Source organism: Crinia signifera, chromosome 8 (genome assembly GCF_055691185.1).
Source record: "Crinia signifera chromosome 8, ASM5569118v1, whole genome shotgun sequence".
Taxonomy (NCBI): Eukaryota; Metazoa; Chordata; class Amphibia; order Anura; family Myobatrachidae; genus Crinia; species Crinia signifera.
The window spans coordinates 171,056,037-171,074,982 of NC_139224.1; the positions used below are offsets into that span (position 1 = coordinate 171,056,037).

At 48.6% G+C, this 18,946-nt stretch overlaps 2 protein-coding genes across 3 annotated transcripts in view; one reads left to right on the plus strand and one right to left on the minus strand.

The window, feature by feature from the left end:
• Positions 1-3,636, minus strand: part of LRRIQ3 (leucine rich repeats and IQ motif containing 3) — a 66,052-nt gene extending 62,416 nt beyond the window's left edge. The window contains exon 1 of the mRNA XM_083157758.1: positions 3,520-3,636. The gene's annotated coding sequence lies outside the window, so the exon portion shown is untranslated. The remainder of the gene's footprint in view (positions 1-3,519) is intronic.
• A 141-nt stretch (positions 3,637-3,777) lies between these two features.
• On the plus strand, positions 3,778-16,148 carry FPGT (fucose-1-phosphate guanylyltransferase). Of its 2 annotated transcripts, none has more exons than XM_083157761.1 (4): positions 3,778-3,917; positions 9,170-9,337; positions 10,393-10,485; positions 13,443-16,148. In XM_083157761.1, the coding sequence occupies exons 1-4, from the start codon at positions 3,842-3,844 to the stop codon at positions 14,864-14,866; spliced, it is 1,761 nt and encodes a 586-aa protein (XP_083013887.1). In that variant the 5' UTR covers positions 3,778-3,841; the 3' UTR covers positions 14,867-16,148. The 2 variants fall into 2 exon arrangements, with proteins under 2 accessions (XP_083013887.1, XP_083013886.1); XM_083157760.1 differs by having other exon boundaries at positions 3,827-3,977.
• The last annotated feature ends 2,798 nt before the right edge of the window (positions 16,149-18,946 follow it).

Sequence of the window (18,946 nt, forward strand, 5' to 3'; positions counted from 1 at the left end):
ACAGTACCAGATATGCCCCAACAGTGCCAGAGACACATATGCCCCCACAGTGCCAGAGACACATATGCCCCCACAGTGCCAGATATGCCCCCACAGTGACAGATATTCTCCCACAGTGCCAGAGACACATATGCCCCCACAGTGCCATATATGCCCCCACAGTGCCAGATACACATATGCCCCCACAATGCTAGATATTCCCCCACAGTGCCAAATATACACATGCCCCCACAGTGCCAGATATTCCGCCACAGTGCCAAATACACATATGCCCCCACAGTGCCAGAGACACATATGCCCCCAAAGTACCAGATATGCCCCACAGTGCCAGAGACACATATGCCCCCACAGTGCCAGAGACACATATGCTCCCACAGTGCCAGATATGCCCCCACAGTGCCAGATATGCCCCCACAGTGCCAGATATTCTCCCACAGTGCCAGAGACACATATGCCCCCACAGTGCCATATATGCCCCCACAGTGCCAGATACACATATGCCCCCACAATGCCAGATATTCCCCCACAGTGCCAAATATACACATGCCCCCACAGTGCCAGAAACACATACCCCAGTGCCAGAATTTGCAACTCACCATTGTTGCTGTTTCAACTATATCTGCTGCTGCTGGGGGAGGGGGGGCGGGGGAGAGCGCAGTTCATGCCCCTCCTGCCCACACCCTGCAGCCCCAGTCCGGTGCAGGCCGCGCACCTCCTCCAGCTCTCCTGAGCTGGCCGCTTCTTCCAGAATCCAGAACACGGCCGCGGCTACAGGAAAATGCATACCCTCCAACAGTACCGATTTAGCCGGTACAGTACCGATTTTTTATGGTCTGTACCGGCTAAATCCAATTGTACCGATTGTACCGCTTTTTAGGGGCTCTGGGAATTGTAGTTTTCCGGGTGGTCTTTGGGCAGCGTTAGTGGCCTGCCAGAACTACATTTCCCTAGGTGCCCTGCAGGGGGACTCAGCAAGCGAGCCATCCTCCCCAAAACCCTTACACCTTGTCTCCGTTCCGGGGAAGAGCTCTGTCCTGACAACTTTCTGTTTGATAACGGAGCCCTGCCGACACTGTCGCCCTCCTCCTGCCCTGTACTCGACCTGTGAGCACCAGTGGGGTAGTGCTGGGGAGGTGCTCTCTGCCCTGCTGCAGCACCATGGACACCTCTCTGTACTCCCTGGAGCTTCCTGCAAGCCGGGACCATTGGCGAGAGGTGAGTTAACCCCCTCCCGCTCCCTAGGTGACTCCTTCTGCCCGCAACTAGCATGTAGACTGCACTCATATATATATATATATAATATATATATATATATATTTTTTTTTTTTAAATGGCCAGTATACATTCAGAAAGGAGGCGTGGTCACATGGGTTCCCATGGCCACACCCCTTTACATATTGACCACGCCCCTTTATGAATGTGTGTACCGATTTCTTCCCTTCATATGTTGGAGGGTATGAAAATGGCCGCCGGCCTCCTGCACTAAGGATATGTCCTCAGTGCAGGGGGCCGGCGGCCATTTTCATGTGGCCGCGGCCGTGTTCTGGAAGACGCGGCCAGCGCAGGAGAGCTGGAGGAAGTGCGCCGCGCGGCCCGCAGCAGGTGGCTGGGTAAGCGGCCCGGGGGGGCACATGGCACCCTGCCCCCCGGCCCAGCCCGCCCCTGCTGCCCCTGGACACAGGCCCTGTCACACTGGGCACAGGCCCTGTACACAGCCCCTGTACACTGGACACTGCCACTGGACACAGCTCCTGTACACTGGACACAACCCCTGTACACTGGACACAGCCCCTGTACACTGGACACAGTCCCTGTACACTGGACACAGCCCTCGTAAACTGGACAAAACCCCTGTACACTGGACACAAACCCTGTACACTGGACACAGACCCTGTCACACTGTACACAGGCCCTGTCACACTGGACACAAGCCCTGTCACACTGGACACAAACCCTGTACACTGGACACAAGCCCTGTCACACTGAACACAGCCCCTGTACAGCCCCTTGTACACTGGCTACTGCAGCCCCTGTACACTGCACTTGTGTACAGCAGCCCCTGCAGACCCTAATCGAGTGAGCAGCAGCAAAATAATATATTATTATTATAGCACAGCACAGAGCACAACCACCATCTTCCCTCTCCTATGCTGGAGTAAAGATGGCGGGGCGTGCGTGCGTCTTATATAGAATCCAGGGGAACTCCCGAGCCGGCTCGGATCCAGACTCGGATCTGATAGATCCTGGAGATCCGGACCCGCTCATTATTACTATTATCAGTAGGGTACACGGTCAGTTTTTACAGGTTTTTTTTTTTTCGAGCTTGAATCCTTGGCATTTGGACCCCCGGATAGATGGGCAACCCTCCTGGATATCCGCGGCACCCCCCCCCCCCCCCCCCCCACATACACACATGTCCCTAGCTGCAGCGGTAAATTACCGCGATTCGTGGCTTTTCGGGGGTGGGGGTAAAGATGCAAATTGCCTGATTTAGCCCCACCCCCTCCTTAAAGACCCTTGATGACGTCTACATCAGGCATATGTCTGCATGCCACAAACCAACAGGAGAATCAGCCTAAATGCCCACAAACCCACCATGAAATGGATCTGTTCCATGTGATCACACGGTCGCCGCCCAGTTACACCCCGGAAAGAGTGATCTGCTAGTTGTCAGGTGGAACCGTCCATCCGGGCAGGGGTACATTTATTAAAGCGTAAACTGGGTACACACCTAAAGATTTATCTGTCCAATCTGTCTGGTGGGAACAAAAACCTGCAAAAATTTGATCCACAGACACATGTTCGATTTTACCCGATCCCCGTCAGGTCCAGTACACGGTCCCATACCTTCCAACTTTAAGAATGCATGTGCGCGGGCGACATTTGGGATGTGGCCTGTCGGCAAGGGGCGTGGCCTACAAATCGCATCACTCCCGTGAGGACACACACCCGTGTTGTCGCTGTTGGGGCATGGCCAGCGGCTCTGTGAGCCGCTGGCCATGCCCCCAGCCCCTCTGGCATGTGCACAGTGTCTATTCACAGGTGACGGGAAGGGACTCCCAACTGCCCCCCACCCACCACGGGACACTGTCGGCCCCGTATGGGACACAGGAACTTCCCAAAAAAATGGTCTGTTCCCGCTTAAATCGGGACAGTTGGGAGGTATGCCGTCCTGTGCTCATTGGACGAGAGCCAGAGGTTGGACCTGATGCCTGTCTGCCTCCAACTCGGCCCCCACCTTGAGGAATAGGATCGCATCTGATACATCGCATATGAAAGTACGGTGTATGGCATGCGCTCCTGCCGCCCAGGGGGGGTCAGGTGGCCCATACACTGTTGTGATACATCGCAAGTATGGGAACCTTTTGAAAAATAAAAAAGAGCCGATGTACCCCATAAACACCAGTCAGATTCTGCTGATCATTTTCTAGGATGCAATAGTAATGAATAGATAAAATCTGATTGGTTGCTTGGGGCAACATCGCCTATATTGAGTTTTAGAAGGTTTAGTACATTTACCCAGTAATCTCTGAGTCTGCGGTTGTATGATGCAGATTACACTGTATACAGCACAAGCAGTCAGTGCTCTATGAATGGGGCACAGGCCCTCCTCCCTGCCTCTCCCTAATCTCACAGTCACTGCTACATGTATCACACAGAGGCCACGCCCCCTACCGGGCGCGTCATCCACACTGAACTCATCCACTGCAGCTGCTGCTGCGGGCATTGCCCATAGCCAATATGGCCGCTGCAAGGATAGAGGCGGGACTGTGACAGCAGCAGGGTCAGAGGTTACTACACAGCCTGAGACAGTGTCAGGACTCAGGAAGAAGAAGTCAGGATGTGTGATCCGGGAGCTGCTGCCAGGCTGCAGAGAGAAACCCACCGCAGGCTGGCACAGTACAGCTCCCTCAGAGGTACACACTTACAGCACAGCTCCCACAGAGGAACATACCTACAGTACAACTCCCTCAGAGGTACACACTTACAGTACAGCTCCCTCAGAGGTACACACTTACAGTACAGCTCCCACAGGGGAACACACCTGCAGTACAGCTCCCACACCTGTGCACACACCTACAGTACAGCTCCCACAGGGGAACATACCTACAGTACAACTCCCTCAGCGGTACACACCTACATCACAGCTCCCTCAGAGGTACACACTTACAGTACAGCTCCCACAGAGGAACATACCTGTGCACACACCTAAAGTACAGCTCCCTCAGAGGTACACACCTGTGAACACACCTACCTACAGTACTGCTCCCATAGTGATACATACCTGTGTACACACAGTACAGCTCCCTCAGAGGTACACACACCTACCTACAGTACAGCTCCTACAGAGGTCCATACCTGTGCACACACCTACAGTACCGCTCCTACAGAGGAACACACTTACAGTACAGCTCCCGCAGAGGAACATAACTACAGCACAGCTCCCGCAGAGGTACACACCTACATCACAGCTCCCTCAGAGGTACACACCTACATCACAGCTCCCTCAGAGGTACACACCTACAGCACAGCTCCCTCAGAGGTACACCCCTACAGTACAGCTCCCTCAGAGGTACACCCCTACAGTACAGCTCCCTCAGAGGTACACACCTACAGTACAGCTCCCTCAGAGGTACACACCTACATCACAGCTCCCTCAGAGGTACACACCTACATCACAGCTCCCTCAGAGGTACACACCTACAGCACAGCTCCCTCAGAGGTACACCCCTACAGTACAGCTCCCTCAGAGGTACACACCTACAGTACAGCTCCCACAGAGGAAAACACCGACAGCACAGCTCCCACAGAGGAACATACCTACAGCACAGCTCCCACAGAGGTACACACCTACAGCACAGCTCCCACAGATGTACACACCTACAGCACAGCTCCCACAGAGGAAAACACCGACAGCACAGCTCCCACAGAGGTACACACCTACAGCACAGCTCCCACAGAGGAACACACCTACTGCACAGCTCCCACAGAGGAAAACACCGACGGCACAGCTCCCACAGAGGAACATACCTACAGCACAGCTCCCACAGAGGTACACGCCTAAGCACAGCTCCCTCAGAGGTGCACACCTACAGTACAGCTCCCACACCTGTGCACACACCTACAGTACAGCTCCCTCAGAGGTGCACACCTACAGTACAACTCCCGCAGAGGTACACACCTACAGTACAGCTCCCTCAGAGGTACACACCTACAGCACAGCTCCAGCAGAGGTACACACCTACAGTACAGCTCCCGCAGAGGAACAAACCTACAGCACAGCTCCCTCAGAGGTACACACCTACAGCACAGCTCCCTCAGAGGTACACACCTACAGTACAGCTCCCTCAGAGGTACACACCTACAGCACAGCTCCTGCAGAGGTACACGCCTACAGCACAGCTCCCTCAGAGGTACACACCTACAGCACAGCTCCCTCAGAGGTACACACCTACAGCACAGCTCCTGCAGAGGTACACACCTACAGCACAGCTCCCTCAGAGGTACACACCTACAGTACAGCTCCCTCAGAGGTACACACCTACAGCACAGCTCCTGCAGAGGTACACACCTACAGCACAGCTCCCTCAGAGGTACACACCTACAGTACAGCTCCCTCAGAGGTACACACCTACAGCACAGCTCCCTCAGAGGTACACACCTACAGTACAGCTCCCTCAGAGGTACACACCTACAGCACAGCTCCTGCAGAGGTACACACCTACAGCACAGCTCCCTCAGAGGTACACACCTACAGTACAGCTCCCTCAGAGGTTCACACCAAACGATATGCGCCATTATGATATTGTTAACAATATTATTGTGCCTATCGTTCAGTGTGTGCGGGGTATGTGGCTAATGATGTGGCTCCCGCGGGTCCGAGGCACCGGCGATATAACAGTGGTGCTGCATATCGTATAGTGTGTACTCAGCCTTACATTGCAATATACGTCTGGATCTGCACATCATCCCTCTTCCAAATCCCTCTGCACGTTACCCCCACCCCCATTTACACGATGGTGTTAGACAGGTGTTTGCTTCCTTTCTTGTTCTCCTCACATCTGAGAGACAGGTTTTACAGGTAGAAGTAAAAGCAGTGACATCACGGGTTCCAGGTACGGGAGACTCCACCTGTATTTCCTGTTCTCACAATGACGAGAGGGAGGTTCGGTATAAACAGCCACATTTAGCTACAAACTACAGTATGTGATCTGCCCAGTGCCAACCTATCGCCCCCTCCACCAGGATTGCGGTTCTACTGTAGTCATTTCCCCAATTCTACTGACTTTACAAGGAAGTCTGCAGAATGCGGGGGAATACAGTTGATCGGTCGACATTGTCTAGATCGCACGGCATTAGGGGGACACATAGGGCATAGAGTTACTATATATAGTGTTCATTCTAGCACCCACCATATTTAAAAACCCATGCAGTTCCTCTTCCCTGCCTGGGGTGTCGCTGTCTGCTATGGTGTTTCTAGCACAGGTCTGGTTTGCATTTCAGTGCTGATATACAGACCACACTGTGCTAGAAGCACTACAGCAGACAGCGACACCCCAGGCAGGGAAGAGGGACTGCATTTGTATTCAAATATGGCGGGTGCTAGAATGAATACTAATATTAGTGTGCCGAGGGCAGCATGGTGAGCACAGCAGTACACTAAAACGGTGTCATGTCAACATAGACATCAAACACAAACAACCATGGGCGCTGGTTTTGCAGTGTAAATGATTGCCCCTTTAAAAAAACCTGGAGATTTCTTCCCAAATCTCTCACTTTCTGAATCTCTCATCCTATTAAATCGACTCACAAACATAAAACTGATAAAAATATATTGAAATTGCGTATAAGGTTCTGATGTGATACCTAAAGGACCCATGTACTCTAAATACTGCAGAACTTTGCTGTATCAAACTATTATCTTCAAATGTCTTCATAGAAAAGTAACAAAATAAACCACAGACTGTTTTCCATAATGTCAGCTGCAATTTCTCCCAACCCATCAGTATCTGTTATAGGTCAAAAAGCTGAAACTACAGTCAGGGGAGTCACTGGCACATCACTGGTCCCACCCCTTTGCATGAAAAGTTTGCCAAGCTGTCAGCCAATCAGTGCTGTTTCAGATTGTAGCAATACATTTAATATACAATAAAATAATTATTAAAAAATACTTTTACCATTTAAAAAAAAAAAACATTTATGTTTTTTTTACCGGCCGGTTTATAAGTATATTGTAATATCTGTTTTAGTGTATATTACATTTATTGCTACAATCTCAAATATTGCAGTATTTATATTATTTTGTTCCTTGTGTTTGATATTTAACTGCTGAGTATCCTTATAAAACCACAGCAGATTGAGTTTGCAAACAGACGTACTCTCAGTATTTCTTTCTATTTTCCTGTTTTGTCAGCTAATCAGTGTCTGCTTAGAGAACAGAGCTCCTCCCCCTTAGTGAGGCAGCAGCTGCAAAGGAGTGAAAGTTGGATGTTAAGTCTGGATGGATGTTAAATTGTGTTTTTAAAGTTGTCGTGGCAGTGAAGGGGTTAAGGCCGGATCCCAGCTGTCACAGCGCAGTTGGGTAACAGCGTTGTGATCTGCGTTACAGCCTAGTAGCTGTCATCCTGATATCCCAGCAATTACGTCCACCTATATACAGCACCACAGAAGGAGCAGTGTGAGAATAGGTCATAATTAAGTTTCATTTGAATGCATTTAAATATTCAGTGACTACGACTTCAGTCAATTAAAAGTCGAGATGTAGACTCAGCGCTCGGAGTGTGAGGACGGCATGACAGACTCGGACACTGCAGTAGATGTAGGATCTGCCAATTCCCAAATTTTAATTAATCTGTATCTCCGCTTTCTCTTACGCGCCACGTGGTGCGCCAGGTCTCCTGGGAGATGTGTTACTTTGTCAGAATTAATTCTCCCGGCAAACTGTGTTGCTGCATGTAAATGGGAACTGAGCCGGCTCCTTGTACAGAGATCAAATGATAGTGAACCGGTTGGATTTCCTCGCTGCGTTCTCGTGTTGCTGAAGATTCCTTTATAATATCGGCATCTTATTATATGCGATTAGAACATTTATAATGTGTTCTCATAAATAGGTATTTATTCCTCCTACTTCATGGCAGCCGCTTTCACAATGGGTTAAGGCCCTTTCTCCTTGCGTAGACAGGCGATTTCTCTTAGGATCCACCCTCCTCTAGTATATCGGTCAGCTCCACCCCACTTTAGTAGTAGCAGGCTACAGTATGGTGTTCATTCTAGCACCCGCCATCTTTGAAAACCCATGCAGTTCCTCTTCCCTGCCTGGGGTGTCGCTGTCTGCTGTAGTGCTTCTAGCACAGTGTGGTCTGTATATCAGCACTGATATGCAAACCAGACCTGTGCTAGAACCACCACAGCAGACAGTGACACCCCAGGCAGGGAACAGCAACTGCATGGGTTTTCAAGGATAGCGGGTGCTAGAATGAACACTACAGTAGGTAGAGATTTTTTGCTTTACCTGACAGTAGGCCGGTTGTGCTGCTGTCCCTGGGAGGAGACGGCGGTGCCATACCTCATTTTTGTCCTATGCCGGCGGCTGGACAACTGCCTCTGTTACCATCCTCAATTTGCTGGTGAGGCTGTCTTAGAGATCACACAGGATAGCATGATTTTATGCCTTATTCTCCATGGCACCGGGTGGGCGCACCAGCCTGGGTGTGTATGTTGGTAGCGATGCAGAATGCTGGAATAGCGGTTATATCGTAAGTAATCACAGTTCTTGCTTGGCGCTAAGTAGAAGTGGTGGCCATCTTAGAACAGGGGATGAAGCTTCCTTGGAGGAGGAGTCTGCACTGTACCAAAGCACTTTCCACACCCATGTTTATAAACTGTCAACCTAATGAACCAAACCCGATAACAGCAAGTTCCTGTAGTAGACACACATGCACCAGGGGTGGAGATGTATCAAAGCTGAGAGGGATAAAGTACCAAGCAGTCCGCTTCTAACTGTCACTTTACAGGATGTGTTTGTAAAATGGCAGCAGCTGATTGGTCAGTACTTTATCTCTCTCCCAGGTTTGATACATTTCCACCCTGGTTTTACATTCCAGCCAATCAGTGTCTGCCTGTGTGTGGCGTATTGATCCCACATGCCTCTGGCTTTTTCTATACCCAGGTAAAGAAGTGCGTCCTGCGGAGTTCTGGGATGTGGTCGTCATTACAGCGGCTGACAAGCGACAAGAGCTGGCCTATCAGCAGCAGATAACGGACAAGCTCGGGCGGCAGGAGCTTCCTCTCGGAGTCCGTTATCACGTTTTCTCTGATCCGCCGGGACCAAAAATAGGTGAGCCCTTCAGCCAGGGTTATAATGGGTAGTCTCAGGCCTGGAGCAGAGATTGCATCTGTGACTGTGGGCCTTATTCTAGTTCACTCTTTCTGACAAAATCCTTCTTAGATGGACAAAACCGTGTGCACTGCAGGGGGGCAGATGTAACATGTGCAGAGAGAATTAGATTTGGGTGAGTTATTTTGTTTCTGTGCAGGGGAAAATACTGGCTGCTTTATTTTTACACTGCAATATAGATCTCACTTTGAAGTAAAACCCCACCCAAATCTAATTCTCTCTGCACAAGTTACATCTGCCCCACCTGCGCACTGCATGTTTTTTTCCATCTAAAAAGGATTTTGTAAGAAAGATTGAACTAGAATAAGGCCCTGTGTGCCTGCTTCTGTGCACAATGCTCCCCAATTAGAGAGTGATCCCAGCCTATACATAGCTGCAAATCTTTGCTTTACTGTGCAATAACTTTCTATTAAACAGGTGGATGTGACACCGTCAGGTGATATTAATCCATTGTGACACTTCCCAACCATACCGATGCAGTCAGGACAGCCCCAGTCTGAGGGCTGTGTTCCACAGTGGTGCAATGGACTGCATTGTCCCAATCAGCACAGGCAGATGGAGAGGTTTCTCCCATAGGAACAGATGTACTAAGCTTGAAAAGTGATAACTTGGAGAGTGATAAACCACCAACCAATCAGCTCCTACCTATTCTTTTTCAAATGCAGCCTGTGACATGGCAGGTAGGAGCTGATTGGCTGGCTGTTTATCACCAATTTTTCACTTTTCAAGCTTAGTACATCTGGCCCAGATTGAGCTGAACAGGTGCCGTACACACCTGTGGCAGTTGAAAGGGTAACAGGAGGTGGATAAAGGACAGATTAGCGCTGTGGCATGTTGGCCACGCTCCCCCTGTCCGGATTGGCTAATGCCCAATAGTGGCAGGTTTTGCGATTGGTTCATAAATCCTATGTTACAAATTGTATCGTTTAGATCAGTGCACGTGTACACACGGATTCATCTATGTAGAGTTGTTAAATGGATATTTTTCTTTCTAGGAAATGGGGGCTCGACCTTGTACTCCCTGCACTGTTTGCAGCAGCTGTATCCCAATGACTTGGATTCCTTTACCGTAATGATGATCCACGCCGGTATGTCTGTGCATTTCCTTATCTGCGTGTTGCTGTGATAATTTCCTCGTTACACGGGATATAATTAGCCAGCACAGGATCCTCATTTTTTTTAAAGTCAAAAACACCAGATCACTGGAGATTATGTCATTTAACTAATTAAACGTAATCAATACGCTTAAATTGATTAGGTCCTGCAGTGATTTTCAATTATCCCAGTATCCACCGCTGGTCTGAGTCCACTTTATGCGCTGGATACACATTAGACTATGTTTGTACCCAGTAAGATCGTCAGTGTCTGGAAGAATGCGACTGCAGTCTTGAGTGATGATGGGGGCAGTGATGGTGCATTGTTTTCGGAGCGGTTTGCAGCTGCTGCGATACTGAAAATGGCGGCCCTGCGTCTGCTTTTGCAGCCAGGCTGTGCAGGCAGGGGGCTACTATAGAAATACGGTCGGATCGCATTTCTGTGATGCATTTACAATTGCCCTTTGCTGGGCAGCCCCCAGCGTGCTGGAGAAAGCAGACTGCAACTGAACCTGAATCAGGCCCCTATCATAAGCTTCATTTGATTCTCGCCCTGGAATCCACGTTGTTCCTCTCGGTAAGTAGTGGAATGAGGACCGCCTGGTTCCGCCGCAGCAGCATGATTCACGCGATCATATAATTTCATAAAACTGAAGCTACTGCTTTTTAAATGGGTACAAAAAACATAAGTATTTTATTTACTTAGAGATGAGCGCAGCAAATCTGAAGCATAGGAATTTATTACAATAATAAAACAACATTTTAGCTGATATGAAGCAAAATAAACTACACAATCCCAATTTTATTATAATGGGATTAATGTACATTTTGCTGTCATATATTAGGGTATGTAATAAAGATGTTCAAAGCTTCCTTTAACAGATGAGACTAATATATTTATTAACGCCTGTAAATAATTTTCATATAAATGTTGAATTCTGATGTCATCGCTTCAGTATTTATTAGGAAAATGGATATTTCAAAGGGAGTAATGCAAACTCTAATGTATAATGTGTTTATTAGAGCCATTTTGTCCCATGTGCCACTGCAAAGGGCACAAGTCCGCTCTCCAAGTAGTGTCCTATGTGGCCACAAAACTCCAAAGTGAGTAAAGACCTTTTTTTATTTCGGGTTATATAAAGTGACATCACTTCCATCCAGTTATGAGTGATGACATCATTACTCCCCAAATGCAAGAATATACAAGTAGCGGATAACAAAGGGAAACACCAAGAATGGTGAAATCAGATGCGACTCTCCCTAATTTCCTAATATAAAATAAAGAAGGCTCCATTGACTTAGGAAGAGGAGTTGTGATGGCCGTGCATTCGTTTGGAGTTAAGATATAAATTAGTTGATTGACTGCAGTTCCGGTGACAGCACATTTAAACATGTGGTCATCATTAATTATACAGAGAGCACTCCGAATGGATATTGGTAGTCACTTTGCAGAACATTACCGGCTGAGAAGCCAGGTAATAGTCTACCGAGCAGTGGAGGAAGGTGATAAGGTTGAGTGAATCATCTTCTCCATGTCCTGACAAACCAGTAAGTGCGCATGTGTTGTCAGCCTAAAGATCTCCACAGCTCTCTGAGCTTGTTACTAGTAGTGATGGATTCTGTAGCCTCTTATAGGTTAACTTTCTTTTTTTGGGATGCAGTCGTCATCTCCTTCAAAGACTAGGTCAAGGCTAAGTACGCCGAATGACCACTTCCATGCCACGTTTCAGCATTTCTCTCTTGATGGTAAGAGCATCTTCCAGGATGACCATGTTCCCATCCATCGACCATTGTGGTCATCCAGTAGTTTGATGAGCAGAACGCAAATGTTATCTGTATGTGTGATTTTCTCAGTGGCCAACCCAACTGAGCATTTAGGAAAATACTAGATCCTGCGCCTTCAGTGACTTTCTCATGGTAGAAAGGACCAGTATCCCCCCTTCCAGAGTACCCCAGCTTTTACCAGCCGTACTGCCTGAAAATGGTGGCCCATTATTCACTTAACGGGCTTTGGTTTGATGTTTCCATTTCATGCTGAATTAAATTTATGGCTCTTGTGTATTAGTTTGCTCTCTTAATAAGCTTCTGAAGACCGAGCTGCAGGGCATGATCATCTACGGCAGTTGTTCCCAACCCTGGTCCTCAAGTACCGCCAACAGCGCACGTTTTCCAGGTCACCCGGCAGGTGCACTCATTATTCAGGCACATTTGAAAAGATTCTCAGGTGGAGCTAATTATGTGACTTGTGATTCTGTGTGGAGACCTGCAAAACGTGCACTGTTGGGGGTACTTGAGGACCAGGGTTGGGAACCACTGATCTATGGTCACATTGTGTCAGATTGCCCAATTGTGGTTAGATGCCTGTGGTGCAAGAAGCTGGAGGGGTGGCAACCCTTGCATTGTATAGCATAAGTCAGGGGTGGCTAAACCGGTCCTCGAGATCTACCGACCGTTAATGGTTTCTAGGCCACTTGGGGATCTGTCCAATGTGTCAGTAAGGAATGAATGCAGCACAGTTTTGAAAAAGTGACAGTTAGTAATGATTACACCTGTGCACCAGGTAGGTGGTCTGGAAACCATCACCGTAATGACTACACCAGTGCATCTGTGGTCTAAAAAATGTGAACTATGGGTAGATCTGAAGGACCGGTTTGGCCAGCGCTGGCATAAGCCCTTTCGTGTACCTCCTGGGGCTGTTTAATCCTGTGCGACCTAAGCATGGCAGTACTGTAGGATAAATCAATTTAATACCCGCACAGATCTTGGCATTGGCAACAGCTTGGCTAAACGGGGCAGAAGCTCATTTCTAAGCGCACAAGACCCAAATCCTGATATTCATATCCACCACAAGCAAGGCTAAACCTTTCAATATTCAATCTGGAAGATGGGCCGAATATTGTATATTTCCCGTTCTGTATTAATATATCTTTAATATATTTTTTTCTTTGCAGGTGGCTACAGTCAGCGATTGCCAAACGCAAGTGCCTTAGGAAAGATTTTCACAGCTTTACCATTCGGAGACCCCATTTATCAAATGCTGGACCTTAAATTGGCTATTTATATAGACTTCCCCGCCAACATGAACCCCGGCGTACTGGTGACTTGCGCCGATGACATTGAACTGTACTGCTGCAGCGATTTGCCGGTGAAGTTCGACAGACCAGGAATTATCGCCTTAGCGCATCCATCGACGATTGAAATAGGCACCACACACGGGGTGTTTGTGTTGGAGAAATGCATCTCTGAATATAGCGAACTGCAATATAGGTCATGCAAATCTTACCTCCATAAACCCACTCCTGAGAAAATGCGTCAAACGGGGGCGGTGACAAAAGACCTCAAGAACTCTAGTATCCCTGGAGACCTCCCGAATTCTGAAGTAGTCTATACAGACAGTTTATTTTACATGGCGCACAGTACGGCGAAAGTATTGCTGGGATTTTACCAAGAATTAGGGGATATTAAATGTGAAATAGACGCGTACGGGGACTTTTTGCAAGCTCTGGGTCCCGATGCGACTCCAGACTACACAGAGAACACAGCCAACGTTACTAAAATAGAATCACAGCTCAGCGAAGTCAGGAAAGACATCTACTTTCTCCTCCGAGGAACAGATTTCACTGTAATAGTTTTAAATAACTCAAAATTCTATCACATCGGAACCTTGCAGGAATACTTATATCATTTTACGTCTGATATTCACCTGCGGGCAGAACTCGGATTACAGTCTGAAGTTTTCAGCATCGTTCCAGATCAAGGCGAAAATCTTAATAAAAACACATGTGTCATTCAAAGCGTATTAGATGCAAAATGCAAAATTTCACCTCACACCGTGATTGAATATTCCAAAGTGGGCCCCGATGTATCTGTGGGGGAATACTGTGTTATCAGCGGCTCATGCATAAGTATCAGATCAGTCATACCAGACAAATCTTTTGTGAGTTCATTAAGTCTGATGATTGATGGGTGCGTAATGTATGCAACAATCCTGTTTGGAATCGAGGACGACTTAAAAAGGAATGTGGGCTCCTTGTCGGAGCTGAACTCTCTTCAGATATTTGGCAGAAGCTTTCTTCAGTGTTTGGATCGCTGGGGAATTAAAGTTTCCGAAGATCTTTTCTCCGGCAACCAGAAGTCTCTGAGTCTGTGGAGCGCACGCATTTTTCCAGGTTGCGCCACTTTGCAAGAGTCTGTTGTGACATCCGTGGGGATGCTAAATGCCGTGCGCGGGCAGTCGGCCGTGGAACTCGGAGGTGCCAAGATGCTCTCGATCGAAGAGATGCTGACGCACAAAAATGTGGAAGAAATGTTGAATTTCCGGAATCTCCTTTATAAAGAAATCCTGACTCTGAGACAGATTGAATCATCCTCTTAATAATTAAGGACAGACCTACAGTATATATAATATATATTATTTTTAGAATGTAACCTTCTGGCATTGGTGGTCCTAGTGAACCGTAGAACCAGATCCGGGAGCCTCACAATACTGTAAGCGCTTGTAAGTTTGTCATTCAGAACTTGAGCACAGCAAGTTCCAGGTAAAGGATTTAATGATAATCCTCATTCATTAGTATTATGGAACAGGAAATCTAGAAGGGCATTTCCTACTGTGATAATGAATCAGATTATTTTATAATATGATTGTGGTGCTAATTAAAACCACTGCTTGCTCTAAATGTTTAATCCATAATATGGAAAACAAAAGGTATGTTAATAATAGTATTTAACTTCCAGAATATTTTGTGCTTGTGATTTGCGTCGGATCAGGGATTGGAGTCTGGTTTAGTGTATTGTACTCGGGTGGATTGGCAATAGGGCATACAGGGAAATTCCCAATGGGCTGAGAAGCATTTGGGGGTGCCTGGGAGAGGGTAGCGGGTGACAGATTGGAGCCGTGGGGGTGTTAGGGGTAGAAGGTGGCAGGCTGGCAATGTGTGTGGGTGTAAGAGGGCCACTTTTTGGAAATTTGACTAGGACCTCTTTCAATTCCCAATCCACCTATAACACCAGGGAAGGGCACTGTAGTGGAATTAGCATAAAGTCAAAGACACAACTTCAGTTAAAGAAACAATGATTGCTTTGGACACAAGGACTGTGTCCAACTTAAATTCAGGCTCTATGAGGAGGGATCCCGCCCTTTCAATAGACCCCACCCCTCGACAGACCCCCTCCTACATGAGGGCTGCTTCCAGAATTTCCCAGGGTTGGTTTTCCCATCTCAATCCGCCCCTGATTGAACTTAGAAGTGTCAGCTTTTGGACAAAGAGTGATTTCAGTTGAGTAATCCATTGAGAAATTAGCATTTTAAAAAAAATAGAAAAAATATTTGCACAAACTGGAACAATATGCACTTGGTTGTAAGTTAAGGCAAAATAATTTTTGGATATTTAAACTCCTCTACGTTTAAGGTTTCGGGCGTGGTTTTGCCTTGTCGGTGATTGCCACTTCAAAAAATAAGTCAGAAATCATCCAGGAACCCTCAATATTTGGCTGTCTTGGACCCTATTCCATATTCTCCTGTAGGACACTAAGGGCCTTATTCTAGTTCACTCTTTCTGACAAAATCCTTTTTAGATGGACAAAACCATGTGCACTGCAGGTTGGTCAGATGTAACATGTGCAGAGAGAATTAGATTGTCAGAGAGGGGGGGAGGAGACAGCATCAGAGCGGGGGGGGGGGGGGGGGGGCAGCCTTAGAAAAAGGGAGGGGGGGGAGTTAGCTTCGGAAAGAGTGGGGGTTAGCATACCTCATTACAGCAGTCTCAGTGGGAGCACAGCCAGGGGCCTCTTTTGGGGCGAGCACTACACTTCATTAGGCCACGCCCCCTAAATGTGCACAAATCACGGGACTGCTGGAAGCCAGCCAGGTCGGTTGAGGGAGCACCGTGGATGCACTGCAGCTTGCCGGAGGGGGGCTGGGCCAAGGTGAGGGGGCTGTAGCAAGGGGGAGCAGGGAGCGCTGAATTCCGCTGATCTTTGGTGCAGTCAGGACTGGGTGCGGGCCCTAGAAACAGCTCGGGCCCTATAGCAGGTGCATCCACGGTAGTTACACCACTGTATAAATGTATGTCTGGGTAATATTCTGTGAACGAGCAGAGATCTGAAGAACGTGACAGATCTAAATAAAAGGACTCTAGCCTCTCAGGCCGCTGTGCCGGGATGAACTGAGGTCTGTAATGGATTTTGTGGGGTGAAGAGAAATAAATAAAGATCTAATCGTGTGGAATTGTCTGCGCTGTCATGTCGCTTTAATATCGGGTGATGGATTACCAGGGGAATGGCACTGCGGCTTTTTTTAGAAAGGTGTTTGTGCAGATTACTGGTCTGGGGAAGTAGAGCACTGATACTGTAATTCTAATAGCCAGCGGCAGGTCATTCATTTTTTTATTTAATCAAATTAATGGCAGGCGTGTAAGAAATGAGGCAGCTTGTTACAGTCCTTCACATCTCTGCGGCCGCCACAAAGGAGCGTTCGTTAGCACAGACTTCATCTCTCATCGCACGCCACAAATTACCGCAGTTCAGATTATTTCTCTGACATATAGATGGGGGGGGGGGGGGGAACGACTGATCAGTAACAAAGGATTGACCATCCAGACGCTGCACCAGGTTATACGGGTTTTCTTGGAAAATTAATATATGATGCACTGGTGGGGAGGCCATTACACTATTGGACTGTAATACCATTGTATACATATACCATAATATGGAGCTGGTCCCCCTTTTGCTGCTATAACTGCGACCTCTCTTCTTGGAAGCTTCCACAGGACGTTGGAGTGTTTCTGTGGGACTACGGTAGAGTACTATAGGTGTTATGTCCGGCGCTGATGGTGGACAGGAAGGTCTGGGGCTCGCAGTCTCCATTCCAGGCCATCCCAAAGCTGCTCGATGTGGTTGAGGTCAGGGTTCTGTTCGGGTCATGTTCTTCCACACCAAACCCCTCACACCATGTCTTTATAGTCCTTGCTGTGTGCATTGGGCAGAGACCTGTTGGGATAGTAAAGAGCCTTCCTAAATTGTGGCCACAAAGTTGGAAACAAAGCATTGTCCGACATGTCATGGTATGCTAAAGGGTTAATATTTCCCATCACTGGAGGTAAGGCGCCTAGCACAAACCCTGACACAGAGCCCCTACCATTATCCCTCCACCAGCCCCCGTACCATTATCCCTCCACCAGCCCCCGTACCATTATCCCTCTTCCGCCAGCCCCTGTACCATTATCCTTCTTCCACCAGCCCCCGTACCATTATCCCTCCTCCACCAGGCCCGTACCATTATCCCTCTTCCACCAGCCCCCGTACCATTATCCCTCCTCCACCAGCCCCCCGTACGTTTATCCTTCCTCCGCCAGGCACTTACTATTATCCCTCCTCCACCAGGCCCGTACCATTATCCCTCCTCCCAGGCCCTTACCATTATCCCTCCTCCACCAGGCCCGTACCATTATCCCTCTTCCACCAGCCCCCGTACCATTATCCCTCTTCCGCCAGCCCCTGTACCATTATCCTTCTTCCACCAGCCCCCGTACCATTATCCTTCTTCCACCAGCCCCCGTACCATTATCCCTCCTCCACCAGGCCCGTACCATTATCCCTCCTCCACCAGCCCCCCGTACGTTTATCCTTCCTCCGCCAGGCACTTACTATTATCCCTCCTCCACCAGCCCCCGTACCATTATCCCTCCTCCACCAGCCCCCGTACCTTTATCCTTCCTCCGCCAGGCACTTACTATTATCCCTCCTCCTCCAGGCCCGTACCATTATCCCTCTTCCACCAGCCCCCGTACCATTATCCCTCTTCCGCCAGCCCCTATACCATTATCCTTCTTCCACCAGCCCCCGTACCATTATCCCTCCTCCACCAGGCCCGTACCATTATCCCTCTTCCACCAGCCCCCGTACCATTATCCCTCCTCCACCAGCCCCCCGTACGTTTATCCTTCCTCCGCCAGGCACTTACTATTATCCCTCCTCCACCAGGCCCGTACCATTATCCCTCTTCCACCAGCCCCCGTACCATTATCCCTCTTCCGCCAGCCCCTGTACCATTATCCTTCTTCCACCAGCCCCTGTACCATTATCCTTCTTCCACCAGCCCCCGTACCATTATCCCTCCTCCACCAGGCCCGTACCATTATCCCTCCTCCACCAGCCCCCCGTACGTTTATCCTTCCTCCGCCAGGCACTTACTATTATCCCTCCTCCACCAGCCCCCGTACCATTATCCCTCCTCCACCAGCCCCCGTACCTTTATCCTTCCTCCGCCAGGCACTTACTATTATCCCTCCTCCTCCAGGCCCGTACCATTATCCCTCTTCCACCAGCCCCCGTACCATTATCCCTCTTCCGCCAGCCCCTGTACCATTATCCTTCTTCCACCAGCCCCCGTACCATTATCCCTCCTCCACCAGGCCCGTACCATTATCCCTCTTCCACCAGCCCCCGTACCATTATC